The sequence below is a fragment of the Cydia splendana genome, chromosome 25 (assembly GCF_910591565.1).
Source record: "Cydia splendana chromosome 25, ilCydSple1.2, whole genome shotgun sequence".
Classification (NCBI taxonomy): domain Eukaryota; kingdom Metazoa; phylum Arthropoda; class Insecta; order Lepidoptera; family Tortricidae; genus Cydia; species Cydia splendana.
The window spans coordinates 11,103,268-11,122,889 of record NC_085984.1 but is presented as its reverse complement, the minus strand read 5'-3'; the positions used below and the strand labels follow the sequence as shown (position 1 = coordinate 11,122,889).

The 19,622-nt window shown below is 37.5% G+C and overlaps 2 protein-coding genes and 1 non-coding gene across 3 annotated transcripts; 2 read left to right on the top strand and 1 right to left on the bottom strand.

Annotated features, from left to right (window-relative positions):
• The first annotated feature begins 1,448 nt into the window (after positions 1-1,448).
• LOC134803022 (U6 spliceosomal RNA) lies at positions 1,449-1,552 on the top strand. Its single transcript, XR_010145934.1, has one exon. It is a non-coding gene; the product is annotated as a U6 spliceosomal RNA (small nuclear RNA).
• Positions 1,553-6,181: 4,629 nt separating this feature from the next.
• LOC134803005 (uncharacterized) lies at positions 6,182-12,434 on the top strand. The gene is made up of 8 exons (XM_063775732.1): positions 6,182-6,329; positions 7,234-7,384; positions 8,245-8,444; positions 9,271-9,354; positions 9,829-10,315; positions 11,068-11,198; positions 11,772-11,957; positions 12,140-12,434. Exons 1-8 carry the CDS (start codon positions 6,294-6,296, stop codon positions 12,203-12,205), a joined length of 1,341 nt encoding a protein of 446 aa, XP_063631802.1. The 5' UTR covers positions 6,182-6,293; the 3' UTR covers positions 12,206-12,434.
• Positions 12,435-13,363: 929 nt separating this feature from the next.
• LOC134802679 (uncharacterized) lies at positions 13,364-19,521 on the bottom strand. Its single transcript, XM_063775313.1, has 5 exons — positions 19,217-19,521; positions 18,497-18,673; positions 16,998-17,181; positions 15,834-15,912; positions 13,364-14,196 (listed from the first exon to the last, which is right to left on the bottom strand). Exons 2-5 carry the CDS (start codon positions 18,571-18,573, stop codon positions 13,421-13,423), a joined length of 1,116 nt encoding a protein of 371 aa, XP_063631383.1. The 5' UTR covers positions 18,574-18,673; positions 19,217-19,521; the 3' UTR covers positions 13,364-13,420.
• Between the last annotated feature and the right edge of the window lie 101 nt (positions 19,522-19,622).

Here is a 19,622-nt window from a genome sequence, read left to right as displayed (position 1 = left end):
AAAACTATACTCATCCTTTTCTTTTAGGTGCTAGTACTATTTATATTTTGGGTAGTAGCAAGTAGTAGTATTGAAATGAGACAGTCCTTTGACATTTCATTTCAAACATAGACAGAGAGAATCATACTATCTTTGTCTTACACTAGTACTAGCACCCAAAAGAAAAGGATGAGTATAGTTTTCCTGGTTGTTACTGACTGACAAATTGGTTTGACCAACTATACCTGTAAGACTTTAGAACTTTAATAAACATTACAAATAACATGTTTTTGAACATAAGACTAGCTACATAAATTATTTTTAGAAAATTATAAAAAATACATTTTATTCATATAAATAAATATATAACAAGTATTTTTATTGTATAATTTTAAATAATTTATGTTCCGAAATAGGCAATTTATGTATTCATTAATTTTTTTGGGTTTTTTCAATGTTAAATCATATTAACAATATTGTACTCTTATTATCAGTTTAAACCCGCATCTTCTTTTATCTACTGCATAACTTGGTATTAAACAACTGTACCGATATTCGAAACCTAAGAATAATATTGAGAATGGCAACATTGTGTTGTCGGTCGTATTGTCCTTTTCTAGCATATACGTCCCTCTCTCTCTCTCACATTCCCACCACAGAGCAGTTGGTTTTGACAGGTGTTTGACAGTTACCGCCAAAACAAATTTCCAAGTCATTGGCTTGCTGTTTTTCCATCTGGAAGGTCGTGAAGCTAAACTGCTGGTGAGTTTTTGAATTTGTACCCCAGTTTAGCTGACTATATTGAAAAACAGTTTCTAACGGCTTTTGCCGTTCGAAATAAATATTTAAATTTAGTTGTCCGTTAAACTATCTAGCAAATAAAAACGATCCGGAATAGTGATGTGCAAGTGTTTTCAAAGGCTGCCTGCGCGCACCGTGGCTATGCCAATGAAAATACTAAAACACATGTTAGAAAACACATCGAGCTGGTAAAGCGTGCACGTGTCACCGTTATAATTTAATTTTATACCTACATTAAGTCTCTTCAGAGTCTTGTTAGTTTAAATCTTTGTGTGTGTGTATAATAACGGTTGAAATTATAATACTTAAATGGTGATCTGTGGAGGCATACCCTTCAGTTTTCAAGTGATTTGTGTTTTCGAATACGAAAGGATCGGATAGTTAATACGTGTTACGTAGAACCTACGTATGAAGGTAGAAGCTTATAGACGTGTAGGTTTTATCTGTCCAAGTATCTATCAGCAATTTGTCTTTTTATCCCGTTCCGGGTTAATATAATATTTATTGCAAAATTTATTTTTTGGTAATAAACTTGCTGATAAATAATGTGTACCTGCTTAGGAGTCGACGAAGCCCCGCTTCGCGGGGCTTCTATTTCCGCTCTGAGGGACACAAGGTAACGAACAAACCTACATCGCAAACATTGCATTTATTTTTGTGGAAAGTGAGTACTTCGGCAGTACATAAACTTAAATCTGACTAGACATAGAGAGAGATTAGCATGGCTCTGCGCAAGAATGACATGCGAAATCGTGAAGTATTTCACTCTTTATCTACCAACTTATATCTCTCCAACTAGATCTTTGATAAAAAAAAAAAAAAAAAAAAATTGTTAAAATGTAGGTAGGTACCTACTTAAATAAATAACTTAGCAGCCTAAAAAGGTTAAGGAAAGAACTCTTGCATGTAGTTGCTATATGTGCTTGTGTTATTTTGGATTTGAATAATTTGATTATTAATTCTATACGTAACTACATACAAGAGGTTCAATTCTTAAGCCTACCTACCTACCTACATAAATAGTACACTTGTAAACGTTTCAAATAAAATCAGAAGCCTGTGATTTGGAAGGGCATTAACGATACGGGAATCTTTAGATTGATTCATTGACGAAGACGCATGGTTTGGTTCATATTGTCAAATTATATTAGTTAACTGTAGAGTTAAAGTTTAGTTTTGGCAAATCTGCGCGTCACCGTGAATGACAGTCTCTAAAAGTGCCTGTTAAAGCCTGCTTAAAGTCTTTCACCTTGTCGAGCAAGGAACCCGCAACTAAGGGAATATTACCCACAGGGTATTTGATTTGAATGATATTCTTAAACCTACGTCTGTTATGGTTCCACCTGCGTGAGGTGTGCCTAAGAGAATCTTTTATTCGTTCACAAACTAACGTCATGTTATTTGTGATAAAACCAATATATTATGTACCTATCTAAGCCTGCGCAAGGCTGCCATGCTTCCACCTGCGTAAGGTGTGCCAAAGAATCTTTGATTCGTTCACAAACTGAAGTTATTGATGATGATATTATAACCTATGTAAGCCTGCGCAAGGCATGTCAGACATATTCACAGAAATATAAATGATATGGTTATAACACAAGCGAGCGAGTAGGCCACAATCAGAAAAACATTACAAAGATGAATTTGTAAATATCTCCTCTTAGAGAAAGTAAAAAGGGTTTTGGGTAAAAATCAGTCGAAATAGGCAAGGCTTCGTTATTAGAGTTTTCATTTCTGTTTACCAATCTATTCTAAGGGTCCCTAACACCCTGTTGGCTAAAACCAAAATTGGGCTAATTAACTGTGGTAAAAGTGAAAACTACTTACTATTTACAATAACATTTCTAAAATCATAAAAGGTAAAAAATAACCTAAGATTCCAGGCCTATCTCGACTCATTTTTATTTTAAAGATGATAAAATCTTTGCAACCTAATATATAAATAAAATTGTGGTCTGGAGACGCTAAGCCTCATAACTTGGGCGGCATAGATAATACTAAGAAATTTAGTCGCTGAATTTCGACTATAAGCCCAGGCAGAATATTGATAATTAGAATAAGGAGTGGTCAATCCTCCAAGGTCCAGATAATCTGTGGACTCTAATTAAATCAGGCTCGGTAAGCTCACGACACGACAGAGCTTACGATTCCATTCTGAAATAAGCTATGTTTACAATATATATTACTCATAGTGTGAAACAAACAGCCTGCTCAAGGTGTACAAAAGGTCCGTTTAACGGCCCTATGAATATCTAAAAACCTTTGAAGTCTAGGCCTGCTAAGGCAGACTAGAAATAAATACATATGATCCCAATGTAAGAGCAGCTCACAGTTGCATAAATTATATTTGCCTCGAGAGCACTAGTCTTTCAGCTAACATGTTTACGAGTACCTACCTATGTACACGATATGACCAAGGTTACCTACCTATTTAATTATTATATCCATGACTGCCATGGTATGGGAAATTATTATATGCTGGCGGTGCTGCACAAGCACGTTTGAAATAAAATATACAAAACTGGCCTAACGGGCGTTTATGAATTATGTATTTTACACCCTTATGTCTGTATTGTGACCCTGGAAGTTTTAAACCACCTGTATCTTAAGTGCTCCCATACACGGATTAAGTTTATTATAAACTACCCATGCCCTAACCTCAAGGGCAAGTGCTTCTATGCACGGACCAGATACTGTTACCACTTAATTCACTTATCATGACTTGTCATAGTTTGATACTACACGTTTAACAAATTAAAGAACGTGGAATGTACCCACTACAAAAGGTTTTTAAAAACAGTGACTGAATGATTTGCACGAAAGGTTCTAGCACAACTTCTGGGCGGTCACGTCTAGGGCATGACCCTCTAGTTCTCAATTTATACAAAATTATAGCATTGTGATACTGTTCGCTTGCACAATAAAATAGAGAAACAGGAGCACGCCTTGCGAAAAGGCGAAGCTATTTTGAAACGCCAAACTTTCAAAAATGGATTGAAATATATAAATATGTCTTTGGTATGGAACATGTACACCCAAACAAATGCAGTCATTTATTATATGTTGGCAAAACTCTGCCAAAGTGTTAGTCTGTCTGTACAGCGTAACCTGAAGGCATCAATGCAAATGAATCTCCTGAAACATGGTGGATTAATTAATTTACACCCCGCCTGTGTCTTGCTCTTACCAAATCCACAAGTTAAGGACCTCAACCTATCTAGGTACCCTTCTTGCCCGAGACCTGAAAAAATGTTCAATATAATCTCATGCAGTCAAGTGACGGAAAACTAGGTCCACACACTTAGCGCTACTGTGAATATATATCTAAAAAGTCTGTAGACTGCCTTCCAGGAGGCGGGATGCTAATAGACTAGCCTATATAGTAGGCCAGAGTATTCAAAAGCACACTGGTCCAAATCCAGTAATATTATATGTATTTCAAAATATAAAATAATTGATAATTCGGCGTATATTTGATATCAAAAAGTTACAATTATCCTTAGTTCATAAGGAGGATAAGTATACATAAATATCAAATAGATTCGACAAAGTGTTGACTCTAGCATTGAATGAAATAGGTCCCTCTTAAAGGGCCTCTGCGCTGTTGGCTTTGGGCCCACGGGTGCCCGGCAAAAGGTCGGGGACCCCATGGTCCGCACAGTTATTGCAAATAATGTATGATCACTAAATAAACACACAAATTTGCATTTTGGTTAAAAACACATATGCGATGAGCTAAGGTTTCGAATTAAGTACCTTGTTCTTAATAATTTACACACTGGAAAGAGGAAACTGAATATTCAGAATTAAGCAATGCTATGAATGGTTTACATAAATTAAACCACTTTAGCGTTCAGAACCAATCAAGCTTATGCCTACTAGTAGGCACCAGATAAGGTAAACTACTCTTACTGCATATATAGAAATTAATGAGTACAATTAAGGTCACTTGATGATAGCTAAACATGAATATAAGCAGAATGAGCCTGCACCTTTACAAATATAATTGATAAGGTTCTGTGGCATTTCTATATTAACTAATTGAACGCCAAGAGCACCAAAAAGCGTCATAACTAGGCGTGCCCACATGAGTGTTATGTTATGGCTTAAGCTCTCAAAGTAACCTTCACAATTTTAAGTAAGGTTTGTTTAGGTACATTAGCTCGCGTTCGCGTTAGTAAAGCGTACAAAGGATTAAATGCATTTTATAGCTATAACCAAGTATATAGCTCACACTGACTCACAGTCATTAAAGGAATTCAGTAATTCCCTATGACATTTTAGTAAGTAGGTACCCAATATTAACTTTGTGGGTAGTGATAGTGAATTATAACGAATATTTAAAATATTCGTCTACTTAATCCCGAGGGATTCTGGAAATAAGAAAGGTCTTGTCCTTGTTATATTCCTGCAACTGCTTACTTTACTAGATAATTATTATCAAATTTGTTAATAATTGGGAGTTATAAATAAAAACTACTCGAGTACTTTATGATTTTATTCTTTTCATACTTGAATTACATCACTCCTTATCACAGATGTTATATGCTCCTTGAAGAGTAGACTGACTTATCTCATCTTCTTTTACCTAGTTTTCACATACAATTATAATTAAGTGTAGCACCATTGTGGTGACTCATTTTTTCTCTTTGAACATCTATAAGTACATTAAGTACGTATATGAAATGTAAAGTTAGTAACATAATATAATGGTATATCAAATTGTATGCTTTACATAATACCTCTCTCCTCACAGGTGTTAAAATAAAGGGTGTACTACATAATTAATTAAACACTCGTAATATAATAATATTACATATACATAATAAGTACATGTATAATCACATTGGCTTGGCGTCTTCCCACCACCAGGCGATAACAAACACGTCTCAATATTATTCTTAGGTTTCGAATATCGGTACAGTTGTTTAATGACAGCGTTTTACACAAAAATAAAACGCTAATTAAATAACTTACCATATTCGAAACCTAAAGTTTTAATCCTGCCTGGTGTAAATATGTATAATTTTGAGACAATGACTTGGAAATTTGTTTTGGCGGTAACTGTCAAACACCTGTCAAAACCAACTGCTCTGTGGTGGGAATGTGAGAGAGAGAGAGGGACGTATATGCTAGAAAAGGACAATACGACCGACAACACAATGTTGCCATTCTCAATATTATTCTTAGGTTTCGAATATGGTAAGTTATTTAATTAGCGTTTTATTTTTGTGTAAAACGCTGTCATTTATGTCATATTATTACTATACCTTCACAACTTGACATTGGCTAACCTCCCAAAACCCATAATAGAAAAAAAAACTACAGCCAAAAAATTTGTCAGTTGTCAGCTGTCAAGTGTCAAATTTGAATTTTAATTGTATTGCGTTGCGAGCATAGACCTGGCGAGTCGATTGAAAGTTTTAAATTTTTAATTCCATTTGATTTGTAAAAAACATACGTATCATATTATATTACAATACATTAAAGCTTAAAAGTGTTATGCTTGTAACATGGAGTGTATGGAAGAAGACCCAGATCTGGGAATGGTGGGTATCCGCTTAACAAGGATCTAAGTACTTTCAAAACTATTTCTCTTACCGTTTATCTTTGCATGCTATATAAGTAGCTAGTATTTATGGTTAGCAGCGGCTGCGCCAGCGCACGCCGTGGTAGGCCTATTGTCATAAACCAGTGTATTAACGAACTTGACACTGCCGGACAAAAAGTTATAAACTGGACATTTCAGACCCGCCTTGACATTTTATTTCATTTTATTCTTCAAACTAGGCTTGTGCCTGCTCGGTCACTACAGAGAGCGCTCCGCTCTCGGTCAATTGGTCAAACGAACTAGTTCGGTCTTTTAGTTCCTTTAGTTCAGTTCGGTCTTTGAGAGCTGGGAATGTATGAATCGATTTTACAGTAGTTTTTTCCTAAATCTTTGGCAACTGAATTACGATTCAAGTTGTACGATACTATATGACGATTAAACATCAAAAAGCTAGACATAATAAAATAATATAAAAAAAAAACAGAAAAAATATTTGATTTTTCTTCATACTTTCCAGGTTTAGGACTGTTTGTCACTCTTTTTTCTCGTTCGCACTCGTGCCAGCGTCATTGTGAACCATTTCGTTCAGTCTATTTTCTGTTTCACTCATGTCAAGCGCTCACCAATCCCACTGAACTAAAGGACCTAAAGACCGATTAAGAGCGTACAAAAAGATTTAGTTCCTTTCGGTCCTTGATGGGATTTCATTCTTAACAGTTCTTAGTTCATGACCGACACAAGCCTACTTCAAACTGTAAAATTACATAGCGTAACAGCATTACTTCACCCGATTTTTCACTCTACTGTAGTACTATATCTACCTAGTATTTTAATTTTAAATTAGTTTCTCACACTTCCTTACAGTTGTATGTCTTATTTATTGATAATTATTATTTACACAGGTATCAGAGTCAAAAACCAATAGCGCAATAATCAACTCCCTAAATGCGGACTGCTGGCGCCTCATCCTAGACTACTTGTCAGTTCAGGAACTCCTGCAGACGGAACGTACCTGCAAAGACTGGCAGAAATTGGTGCTTCATCACATATCACGTAAGGGGTCATCCATTAATTACATCACACGTTTAGGGGGAGGGAGGGGGTCAAGAAAATGTGACATGTTGTGACAAAGGGGAGGGGGGAGTCAGAAACTTTGTGACGTCACTTTAACTTCATCAGTAACCGAAAATGTATTTAAATTATTTTATACGCTAATTATCATTTAAATAACAAGGTTTTGAAACGATAATCGTTTTCATTCGTTTAATTTTATTTCTTAATCAGTTTGGGTTATAAAATTACTAATATTTCTTTTGTCAAAAATATTTTGATGAAATATTAAATAAATATTTGCCGATTTCGTTGAAGAAATGTGACGTCACACCAGGGGGGAGGGGTTTGCCAAATGTGACCAAGTGTGACAAGGAGGGGGGGAGGGGTAAAAAAACCTAGAAATTCGTGTGACGTAATTAATGGCCGGATGATCCCTAAGGGACCTGAGCAACCAGCATTGCTCCCAGCAATTATTAGGGTTGACACAACTTGACGTCCCTTTGTGTGTACGACCACAGATAAGATAATGACTTGAATTTTGACAACCCTAAATAGCCGAAAGGGGTAGTGCCATAAGTAAGAAAGGGACATCATGATTTGACCCTGAATCGCTGTCAAACTTCGGTTTTGTAGGAAGTGTCCTTTCTGTACGGTAGTACTATTACTTATAGTGCCACAGGCCTCGTCTTATACAAAAAGGATTCAGCTATAATCTCCACACTGGCACAAAGCGGGTTCAGGGGTATACAGCTTCCCTTTCAAACCAATTTATATTTTAAGAAAACGGGATGACCTACAGTGTTGCCACTTTTTAATTTCTACTCTTTTATACCAAGCTGTACTAAACTTCTTCTTTACAGATCGCCGAATTATGATTCAAGATAGTGAATGTGATGAAAATACTTTGATATTAAGAAAGTCAAGTGACGTGTGGCCTTCATTCAAACGTTGGCTCAAAAAATGTGGACCTTCAGTTCAGGAGTTGGATGCTGACGGCCAATATTTCAAGGGTGTGATGGAGGTGCTCAGGGACACCTGCCCTAACCTGGAATTCCTCAGGGTAAGTTCACATTATTTAAGGTTCTCACTATTTAACCCTTTGACCGCCAAAGACGTGAACTGACGCGCGCGGCTACAGCCCAATATCAACCTTCGTGCATTCCGACAAGATTCACGATTAAACACAGTTTAATTTCGTCTTGCAATAAACCTTTGACCGCCAAAGACGGCCTCTAGGGGTCATCCATTAATTACATCACACGTTTAGGGGTGGGAGGGAGCTGAGCTGATCAAGAAAATGTGACATTTGTGACAGGGGGGAGGGGGAGTCACAAACTTTGTGACGTCACTTTAACTTATTTAATTCGCTGTTCAGTTAAATAACAAGTTTGGAACGATAATCATTTTTATTCGTTTAATTTTCTTTCCTAATCAGTTTTGGGTTACGAAATTACTAATCCTTTTTTTTTCTAAAATATTTTGATAAAATATTAATAATACACAACCTACTTAATTCGATTAACCGATTTCGTTGAAAAAATGTGACGTCACAACAGGGGGCAGTGGCGGATTTGCAGTTTTTGCCGCCTTAGGCCCCTGGCCCTGTAGCCGCCCCTTTCTCAGCACCCATCATATTGACTACATTTTGAGTTATTTCTTGTTATCATCAGCGAATTTTTTGTCACAATTTGCCGCCCCTAAATATCTTGCCGCCCTAGGCCCGGGCCTACTGGGCCTTAGGGCAAATCCGCCACTGCCAGGGGGGAGGCGTTAGCCAAATGTGACCAAAAGTCCGGAACACCATTGTTCCGTGATAGGAAAGACATCGCAATATAAGTTTTTTTTTTTAGAAATGGACTAATTTTATTCTTAACTTTTGTTTTCAGCTGACGAATTTAAAAAAGAAGCTGTCGCCAACCAATACGCTCCACTTCCTAAAACTCACGTGGCTCGTGTTCGAAAATTGTGATGTAAGTTTGTATTTATACTATTTCGCGGCTTTGTCCACGTAGAGGTCATTAATGCTACAGCACCACTCTCTTCAGATGTCAAACTTTTTTTGATATAATTAACACCTAATATTTTATTCGACGTGATATGACGTCCTTAGCGTCGTTTATGACGTGAAGCGTTCAAAGGGTTATCCTCTTACTTACGAACTTTTTTTTTCTTAGCCTATTTGTGTGTCCCACTGCTGGGCAAAGGCCTCTCCCCTGGTTCTCCATGACTCCCGATTTAGCGCTTCCTCCGGCCAGTTGTTAAGGAAGGCGCCAAAGTCGTCCCGCTATCTCCGCCTGGGCCTGCCCCTCCCACGCTTCTTCGTCGGCATCCACTTGGTGGCTATGTTAGCCCACCTATCCGGATGCATGCGATAGACGTGGCCAGCCCAGTCCCATTTGAGCCCTTAGGAGGTTAAAATAGATGTACCTATGTATTTGTTTCAGGAGATAACAGACGACTGCATCAACCAATTCCTTTCAAGTGATATGAACGAATTGGTGATCATATCCAACAAACGCGTGACAGGCAAATTTCTAAACAATTTGAAAGCTGATCAAATGAAGCGTCTCATACTAAGAGAGTGTAGAGCTTTAAAATTCTCCTTCCTCCTTACTTGCGCGGATCGTTTAAAAAATCTGACTGATTTAGTGCTATGGAAGAAAAATCGAAGTAAAATTGAAATTAGAAGCAAACTTCATTTGCTATTAGACAAAATGCCTAATTTGGAACAGATAGGCTTCAGCGTTCTGGACATGTTTAATAGGTATAACGACCAGCACTATCTTGAAGAGAGTAATGTGTTTTTCGAGTCGGTGTGTCGACTTAAGAAGTTGCACCGGTTTAACGCGAACTTCGAAGTGTGGGATCACCATTTGGAAGCTCTGGCGAGGAATTGTAAGGAGTTGTTGGCCGTGCACTTGTCCTGCGACCGTGAGTTTGGACTTTACAATAAGCTCTATTTTTAACACACTTCCCTATGATTGACTGAAAATGTCATCAAAACTTGCTAGTTGATTTTGACTTACTTCTAATATCAGTATTTATTTTGTTTTATAACTTATAACAGATTAGGGACCGGGTCCAAAAAAATATCTGAGGGAATTCATACTACACTCATGGACAAATTTAGAGGAACGCAATAAAAAGTTTTAAATATTACTAATTTTGAAATTACTTTAGGTGCTGTAATTCAGTAATTAACCTTTTTTAACGCCAAACGGCGCATCCATTTGCTGTGCCACTGACGCCACGGGGGCAAAATTTAGTTTTGTGAATAAATAATGCCAACCTAAAAGTGGCGTGTTTTTCAGTAGATTTTCATCAAAATACGATCGACGTCAAATGCCGTCTTTGGCGTCGTTGTCACGATTTTGCGTTGACGTCAATTGCCGTCTCAATATAACGTCTCAAAAGGTTAAACGTTTTTTTTGCGTTTCTCTAAATTTTATCAAACTGCACAACGGGACTTAATCGCGTATTTAAGTTTTAAGATTTACCTCCGACGTTTCGAGGACGGCGTTGTCCCCGTGGTCTCGGAGAAGACCGTTGTGCAGTTTGATAATGTTTAATAATCGTGAAAGTTTAAATCAGTGTTTCTTTAAATTTGTCCATGAGTATATATCATTTTCCTGGATAAGGATAAATGTATAAGAATGTGTGCTATATAATGTAATTATCTACAGAAATAACTCGAGTGGGTCTGGACGCGTTGTGTCGTCACCGGGGCCCTCAACTTTACGAGCTCGACTTGTCGGGCAGCGCGCTCGTCGACGACGATATAGTCGCGTGTATCTACGCGTGCCCTAAACTCGTGGTAATTCATTATAATTTATAATATACACCCAACTTGTCAGTAGAAAGGTATAGTCGCGGACGGTCTAGAACGCAAAATGACTAGTGTAAATAACATTTTGCCTATATCCCTTTTAGTCTAGATGCTATCGAACGGTCTAGAACGCAAAATTACCACTTTTTTATATCACTAGGGTAGATTAGGTTCGTTAGTTATCTTCAAATGACCGAAGGCCAAACAGCACAGAATAGGAGCCCCGCGGCAGCGGGACTCCGTCGACATCGCTAACGCAAAGATAAATCGAGTAGGCATTTTGCGTTCTGGACCGTTCGCGCGAGAGAGAGAGAGAGTCTTTATTTGTGATTCGCGATGTAGACTAAAAGTGATATAGGCAAAATATTACACTAGTCATTTTGCGTTCTAGACCATCCGCGAATAACCCAGTAGTAGAAATGACTAGAAAAAAGCGCGTAAGCGCGTTAATTAAAATTTAGGGTTCCGTACCCAAAAGGGAAAAATGGGACCCTATCACCCTAAGGCTCCACTGTCCGTTTGTCTGTCTGTCACCTTATGTACGATACTTTTCATTTTCAGTGGCTAGACATCTCCTTCTCTCACATATCGGTCGGCGCGGTAGAACGCATCGCGGCCGCGCGGCGCGACTTGCGCGCCAACTTGCGCGACAGCAAGTACGCGAGCAACGACCACAACAACCTCTACTTTAAGCTGCGGTTGGTCATATATCGGTGGGATTTTATCGGAAACGAAGAAGATTTTAAAGTACGTCATGTTTATAGTTATATTTCGTTTTGTTAGCATTAGAAAGAAGGTAAGCCCTCAAGGTGCTCATAAATATCTGAACACGCCTATTGTCAAGGCGCTAGAGTGCGTGTTCAGATATTGTAAACACCTCGGCCGCTCCGATATATCTGATGGCGGCTGTACTTAGATTATTCTTTCAGGATGTTATCAATCTGCAATACAGATACTACAGAAACGATGATTACGGGAGCGATGATGAATATTAAGATAAAACAACAAGTAAAAAAATAAGAGGAAACAGTTATAATTACTCATGTTATCGCCTGTTTCCTCTCCGGATTTTGACCTAGAGGAGAGTTTAAGAAGCGCAGGTTTAAAACTTTTAGTTTAGTTCACGAGTGATCGTCGGCTGTGATTTAGTTATTATTTGAAAATGTTTAGATAGTTATTGTTACCACGAGGACCATTGCGTAGGTTAAATAAAATAATTTTTCAGACACTGATGTTTTATTAACCGCTTATTAGTATTATAGGACGCACATATGAAATCATTTGAAGTTATTCATTAAATTAATCATATAGGTACTCATCAGCCTACTCAATATAGCAATATATAGGTATATATAGATGGTTAAGCAAATCTTGTCAGTAGAAAAAGGCGCGAAATTTAAATTTTCTATGAGACGATATCCTTTCGTGCCTACATTTTTCAAATTTGCCGCCTTTTTCTACTGACAAGATCTGCTTGACCAAGTACAAGAATATATTTTTGTTGAAAATGGGGTTGGCAACTGTCAAAGGTTTGCATAGCTTGCCCCTTTTTATGAGATTTGACTTAAAGAGCTGGCATCCAGGGCGTAAAATTCCATTAAAAAAAAAATTACAATTCTAGGGATTGACCTCAAGGGAAAAACCATATAACTGCGTATATGCAATCAGAAGTTTACGTAGGTACACAATGGACCCTTTTAGTGATACACAGACGAATAAGAGAAAAGCCATACTCCTGTGAAATATGCAACAAGCTAAAAAAAAATGAATTTTGTTATGCTTGGACGTTTTTTAAATAAAACTTATTTTATGTACTTATTTATTATATATTTAAAACATGTCACTTTTTATTATTTACTTATCAATTGCTAGAAAGTTATCACAAAACGACTATACACTTTTTTGACTCGCACAGATATGACGAAAAGTTTACTATGTAGCACATAAGCTGCATATCGACGTTTAAGAATCAATACTGTCTACGTCACAAAAATACAATTTTATAGGAAGCGTAAAAACGTTTTAAAAATTAGAATTTCATAATATTAAAAATATTGAAAGACGATTAAAATGAACGTATTTTTTTATCATTTTAATCGTCTTTCAATAATTTAAAATTCAATATTTTAAATCGTTTTTTACGCTTCCTGTAATATTGTATTTTTGTTACTTAGACAGTATTGATTCTTAAGCGTCGATATTACGTTGTACTAGGTTAAATATTTGTTGCTACTAACTTCAGATTCTACTTCCACATCACATATATCATTATTCTCATTGGCTTCTTTTTTTACATCAATTTCAATATTTATTTTATGAATTCCATCCGTATTAACTTTAGGTTTCTTTTGTATCCTAGTTGGACCTATTTCAACTATTTCTTCAACTATAAAATCGGGCTTTTCATCATTATTGACTTCACTGTCAAGTGAATGTTTATTATTGCGTCTTTTATTGACTATAGCTTTCTTCAGTTTTCTATCAACATCTACTTTAACTTTCCTTTTATTATTAAAAGATTTAAGTGTGTCTTCAGCTACTTTTATAACTTCAGCTTCATTCGTATTGATGATATCATCTCGCACAACATCATTTTCATCAACTTGTTCATGTGTTGGTGACTCATCTTCAATTTTAACAACTATAGTATTTTCTTCATCTATATCTTTGCTAGTTATTTCATCTTCTTGAATTCCGTCTTCATCAGTAACATTGATAAGCGAATCCTGAGCCGCTTTGACAACATTAACGAAATCCGCTATTTCTTGTAACTTAACATCACAATCTCTACAAACTGTCTTTGGTAAGTGATCGTTACTAAAGTCTAGGTTTACACAGATACCGTTCAAGGTAAATTCGGTCTTATTGTTATTGACGTAAGGTTTGTTATCGATGTAGTGGCAGTTTTTGGAGAAGTCGCCGCAGAAGCGACACTGCTCGAGGCGGGACACTAATGGAACCCATTCGTCATTGATCACTTCTTGGTCTGAAAGTTGAAAAAAATAATTTCATTAATTTTGATTGGTTGAAGGGCGTCCATTAATAGGGAGTATTACTGCAATGTTCTGCCGCCAGAGTGCAGCACTAATTTGTTTAGTAAACCATAGAGTAACTTATACATACTATAGGCCTCAAACAGTTTTTTTACAAGTTTTTACTATGACATTGATGCATCAAGGCGGTTTGTTTACAGGTGGCCTACCGCGAAACCCGTAAATCGAAATTTCTTTATCTGCCTCTCTATCGATCGAATACTTATTTCTAAAGCTTATTATACCACACAAGACTACATGAATGATATTACAACGTGGGATTAATTGTTATTCGAAATGATTATTTATTTATTAGGTATATTTGATTATTGATGAGGAAATGGATATTCCGATGTAATACTATCTACTTCTTTTGTTACTTATGCTTTTTTTTTGACATTTAGATTTTATTCTAGAAATTCTGGACTAGTATTTTTTTATACAATCTTTTTAATGTTTGACGATCCTTTTGTGAAATTCTTAGTGTTAAAATGTATATGTTTGTACAGTCGCCATCAGATATATCGGAGCGGCCAAGGTGTTCACAATATCTGAACACGCGCTCTAACGCCCTGACAATAGAGGCGTGTTCCGATATTTGTGAGCACCTTGGCCGCTCCGATATATCTGATGGCGACTGTATAATACAATTTTATTATGGAATAATATTAACATCAATAAATTGCTCTGATAATTAGATTAAGATTAATTACGATTCATAAGAGCTTGTTGCTAGGCCTACATGAATAAAGTATATTTTTGATTTTGATTTTGATTTTGAATAGGCAAGAGTGATAGAGAGGCAGAAACCGAACTTTCGACTGTCGTGTTTCACGGTAGGCCATGTGATTGACTTAGTGACGCCCTCTAGAGTTTTGCGTAATAATCCCTATTGCGTGAGATGTTTTTTGAGGATTTGGTTAAATTTGTGAGCAGATTCGATATAGGAGGCATACGAGCAGACGAATCGCTTGATGGTAAGCAAGTACCGACGCACACAGACACTTGCAACACCAGAGGGGTTGCAAGTGCGTTGCCGGCGTTTAAGGTGGCATATGCACTTTTTCTGGAGGATTTCTGAAGGTTTGTCGATTCCGTTTCTGGGAAATTTACAAAAAAGTACTCATGGGCTCCACAACTCACAGCCAGTTTTTAGTTAGACACTTATATGTATGTTAAATACAATCAATACTGATGTGCCATCGTAAAATTTCCAAAATTGCGAAATATCCACTAGGAAAAAATCGCAAAATTTTCATATTTTATGAATTGAATCAATCAATCGCAAAATTTTCATATTTTATGATTGATCAATTAACACATTGAGTGCCGAAAACCCGACTATATTGGGTATTTTATGATTTCGTTCCCAGGCCGGACGACCCGATAGTCGGGATCGTGGTACTAGTACTACTGCTTTATATGACGAAATTGTTGTGGCCTGGCGCGGACGTCTTGTTTGGCTGGGTGGCATTGAATGTGTTAACTAAATGAAAGTTTCCTGTGAAAATTTCCGAGAACTTTTCCAACTGTTTGAATACATTCCGTAACTTGTAGGTATGTACATGGTACATGTATGGATGAAACATACCAGAGCTGTCTGGGTCCTGCCAGGGAAAAGTTTCCGGGGCTTTCGACGGTAATAGTTTGCCTGCGTCCTTGCTAGTCATCTGCAAATAAACAGAGAGAGCTCAAAAGTTAATGGTTTAAATAAGTTTTTGGCAAAAATGTCATTTTTGGTACAAACTTTTATCGCTGACTTTACTTTTCTTACGACAGATAACTTATACTCATCGAGACAATTATAAAAACCCCTAACACAATTAGGTTGCGTTGTTTCATCACAGGGTTCCTATGGCCACCTCCTGTCTCCATCATCAGATCAGCTCGATGGTACCATAATATCGCATTGTCATGCGATTTATACATGCATGCAAAATTTCAGCTCAATCGGAAACCGGGAAGTGGATCAAATTTAACTAGTAAGATTTGATTACACACAGACAGACAACGATCAGGTGAAACTAAATAAAAGCTTGTAAAAATTGAGTTACACACCTATGCTCTCCATTACCCTAATAATTTTAGCTATTCAGCGCGGGAACGCCGCTGGTATTTTGGGGACGTTTGTGCCGGATACTTACCAGATTAGGATATAGGTTTATGGCTTATATCGTGTCAATTTTTTTTATTAAGTTTCTGTGAATAAGTGAACATTCGGTTTGGCCGTCTATTCACCCTGGCAGTGCCTGCTGGAACTCGGGATTTTGACGAGGGGGGTATCACTACGCAGTTTAGGTACGTTTGGCCGGCGCTCCTCCCTGGCAGGAGTATGGCAGCGGGCTGCCGCGTGCCGCTCGGCTCGCACGATAGTCGTGTCACGTGGCGCTCGCGCAAAATTGAAAATACACAATGGCTTCGAAACCTAAATCGAAGTCCTTACTTAGTAATACTCGTAGTTAAAATACAATCCATAATTTTGACCAGAAAATTTTATGTATACAGAATCAACGTTTGTAATTCCTACATATTTAAACTAAACTAAAACATGTCAAGTGACAACCCCGTGCCGATACTCACAGCTCGGTCATAAAACTGCGGCGAGCAAATAAGATTCATGGTTCGTGCGCGGTTATAAGTTTCAATTTTGTTGCAGGCGCATAGCGCATAATTTTATACCTAAATCTGACTTTTGTGAAAGAGTGAATTGTATGTATGGTCGTATTATTAGTTATTCTTTGTTTTGACCCTTTACCTTTAAAGCAGGGACAGCAGTTTTCTTAAGTTTGACTATGCCTTTTACCGTGAGATACTTGTCTGTCTCCTCGAAATGTTGCGAGCAAACCCGGCTGTGTCTCGAAGGCGACCAGAATGGATCTCTTCGCTGCTTCCGGATTATCTTGGTCCATTTCTGGTGCATTGACTCTATACTTGGGAACCTGAAACATATAGGGTGACTGCTATAGTTATTGGCCACTCCCAATAATAAGGTTCCTATTGGCTTGTTTCTTTCTGATTTGTTAGGAGTGGCCAATAACTATAGCGGTCACCCATCCAGAATCAACAAACTAGATATTATGCAAATAGGTCGCGGGTTCAAACCTTGGCTCGTACCAATGAGTTTTTCGAAATGTACGAAATATCATTTGATATTTACCATTCACTTTTCGGTGAAGGAAAAAATCGTGACCTGCATACGACCTGCATGAAGAAATTCAAAGGTGTATGTGAAGTCTCCAACCCGCATTGGGGCAGCGTGGGGATTATAGCCCAAACCCTCTCACGCATGAGAGCAAGCCTGTCCTGTGTCCAGCATTGGGACGGATATAGGCTGAATTATACCAGGATTCGGACCTTCTGTTTTAGGCTTGTGTCGGTCATGAACTAAGAACTGTTAAGAATGAAATCCCATCAAGGACCGAAAGGAACTAAATCTTTTTGTACGCTCTTAATCGGTCTTTAGGTCCTTTAGTTCAGTAGGATTGGTGAGCGCTTGACATGAGTGAAACAGAAAATAGACTGAACGAAATGGTTCACAATGACGCTGGCACGAGTGCGAACGAGATAAAAGAGTGACAAACAGTCCTAAACCTGAAAAGTATGAAGAAAAATCAAATATTTTTTCTGTATTTTTTATATTATTTTATTATGTCTAGCTTTTTGATGTTTAATCGTCATATAGTATCGTACAACTTGAATCGTAATTCAGTTGCCAAAGATTTAGGAAAAAACTACTGTAAAATCGATTCATACATTCCCAGCTCTCAAAGACCAAACTGAACTAAAGGAACTAAAAGACCGAACTAGTTCGTTTGACCGATTGACTGAGAGTGAGCGCTCTCTGTAGTGACCGAGTAGGCACAAGCCTATTCTGTTTCATAAGTAGGGTCTCTACGCTCCCTACCAAGCAGGCTAGGAAGCCGGTCATTACCGTGTATGGTACATACATACATAAATAATAAAATATAGAGTTAGACCTATCTTGATAAGTCTGCAACGATTTTGATAGCAAACGCAGTGCAAGTGTTATTTTAAACATCAACCTTCTATAAAATTATGACGTATAAATAATATGTTGTTGTGGACATATGTTATTGGCTTTGTTTTTTGTTCATTGTGCTATGCATTATGTACTTTTTGTATTGCTGTTGGTGCCCCAAATAAAAATAAAAAAAATAACACATGTGCTGTGTGTACTTTCAAAATCGTTGCAGACTTACCTTGGTCTAACTTTAGCTATTTAATCTTACTTACGTATGATACGTGACGCCGGCCGCTTTATTAGCCGTTTTCGGGTAGTTGCTGCACCACCGCATCACGCACGTCGGCATTTTGGACACTTGCTCAAGTTAGTGACTCGCTCGTTGGTAACTCACGCGAGGGTAACGCGTAGGTGACCCGACACCTCTGGTGCACTGCTTCGTTCAAGCGCTAATGAAACGGAAAGCAGTCAGTGAGGACAAAGTTCCAAAGCTTTACCACAGAATAATTAATAGTACTACCGTACAGAAAGGAAACTTCCTACAAAAACGAAGTTTGACAGCGGTTCAGGGTCGAATCATGCTGTCCCTTTCTAATATATGGCACTATCCCTTTTGGCTATTTAGGGTTGTCAAAAATCAAGTGATTATCTTATCTGTGTTTGTGCATGCAAAAGGAAGTCAAGTGGTGCCGACCCTAATAATTGCTCGGAGCAATGCTGAGCCGAGCGGAGCCGAGTTTGACCGAAGTCAGGAGTTTCGCACCCCTGGCTTTACCCAGATGGCGCTGGTTGAGTTAGACCAAGATAAGTCTGCAGCTGCTGCACAACTTTTAATTTCTTCAACTTCATAGCCTCCTAGCCTAGTTGATAGCAGTAAGTATTTATCTATGTATATCTATTATAACTCAGAAACAAGGAACATGAGTTTTTTAAATAAAATTATCACTTAAAATTTGAACAATAAATAGATTTAATCTGAAATTATTACTTACCGATGAAATGTCATCCCATCTTCCTTTTGAACTTTTCTAACATGGTTTTTGCACCATTTTGCGGCGCAACTGGCCATTTTTATATTGTGCTACGTGACTTGTAAGTTGCTATGAATGGCTCCAAGACTGCAAAGAGCATTTATATGATAATTGTGATTCACTACGTTCTACAAGACTGGCTCGCACGGGTGAGCAAACGCGATTTACTCAGTAGGGCCCGTAAGGCCAGTCTACGAACATATAAGTTAATGTTTATTTGATAGTAATAAAGATTTACGGCAATAATAAATTACATTAATGACATTGACAACTGCACGAATGTTGATCAAAGAGAATATAATCAGTAGCCCTACTGATGTTGATTTTCATTTTAAGTTTAAGGTGCGTTCATGCGTTCTAATAACTA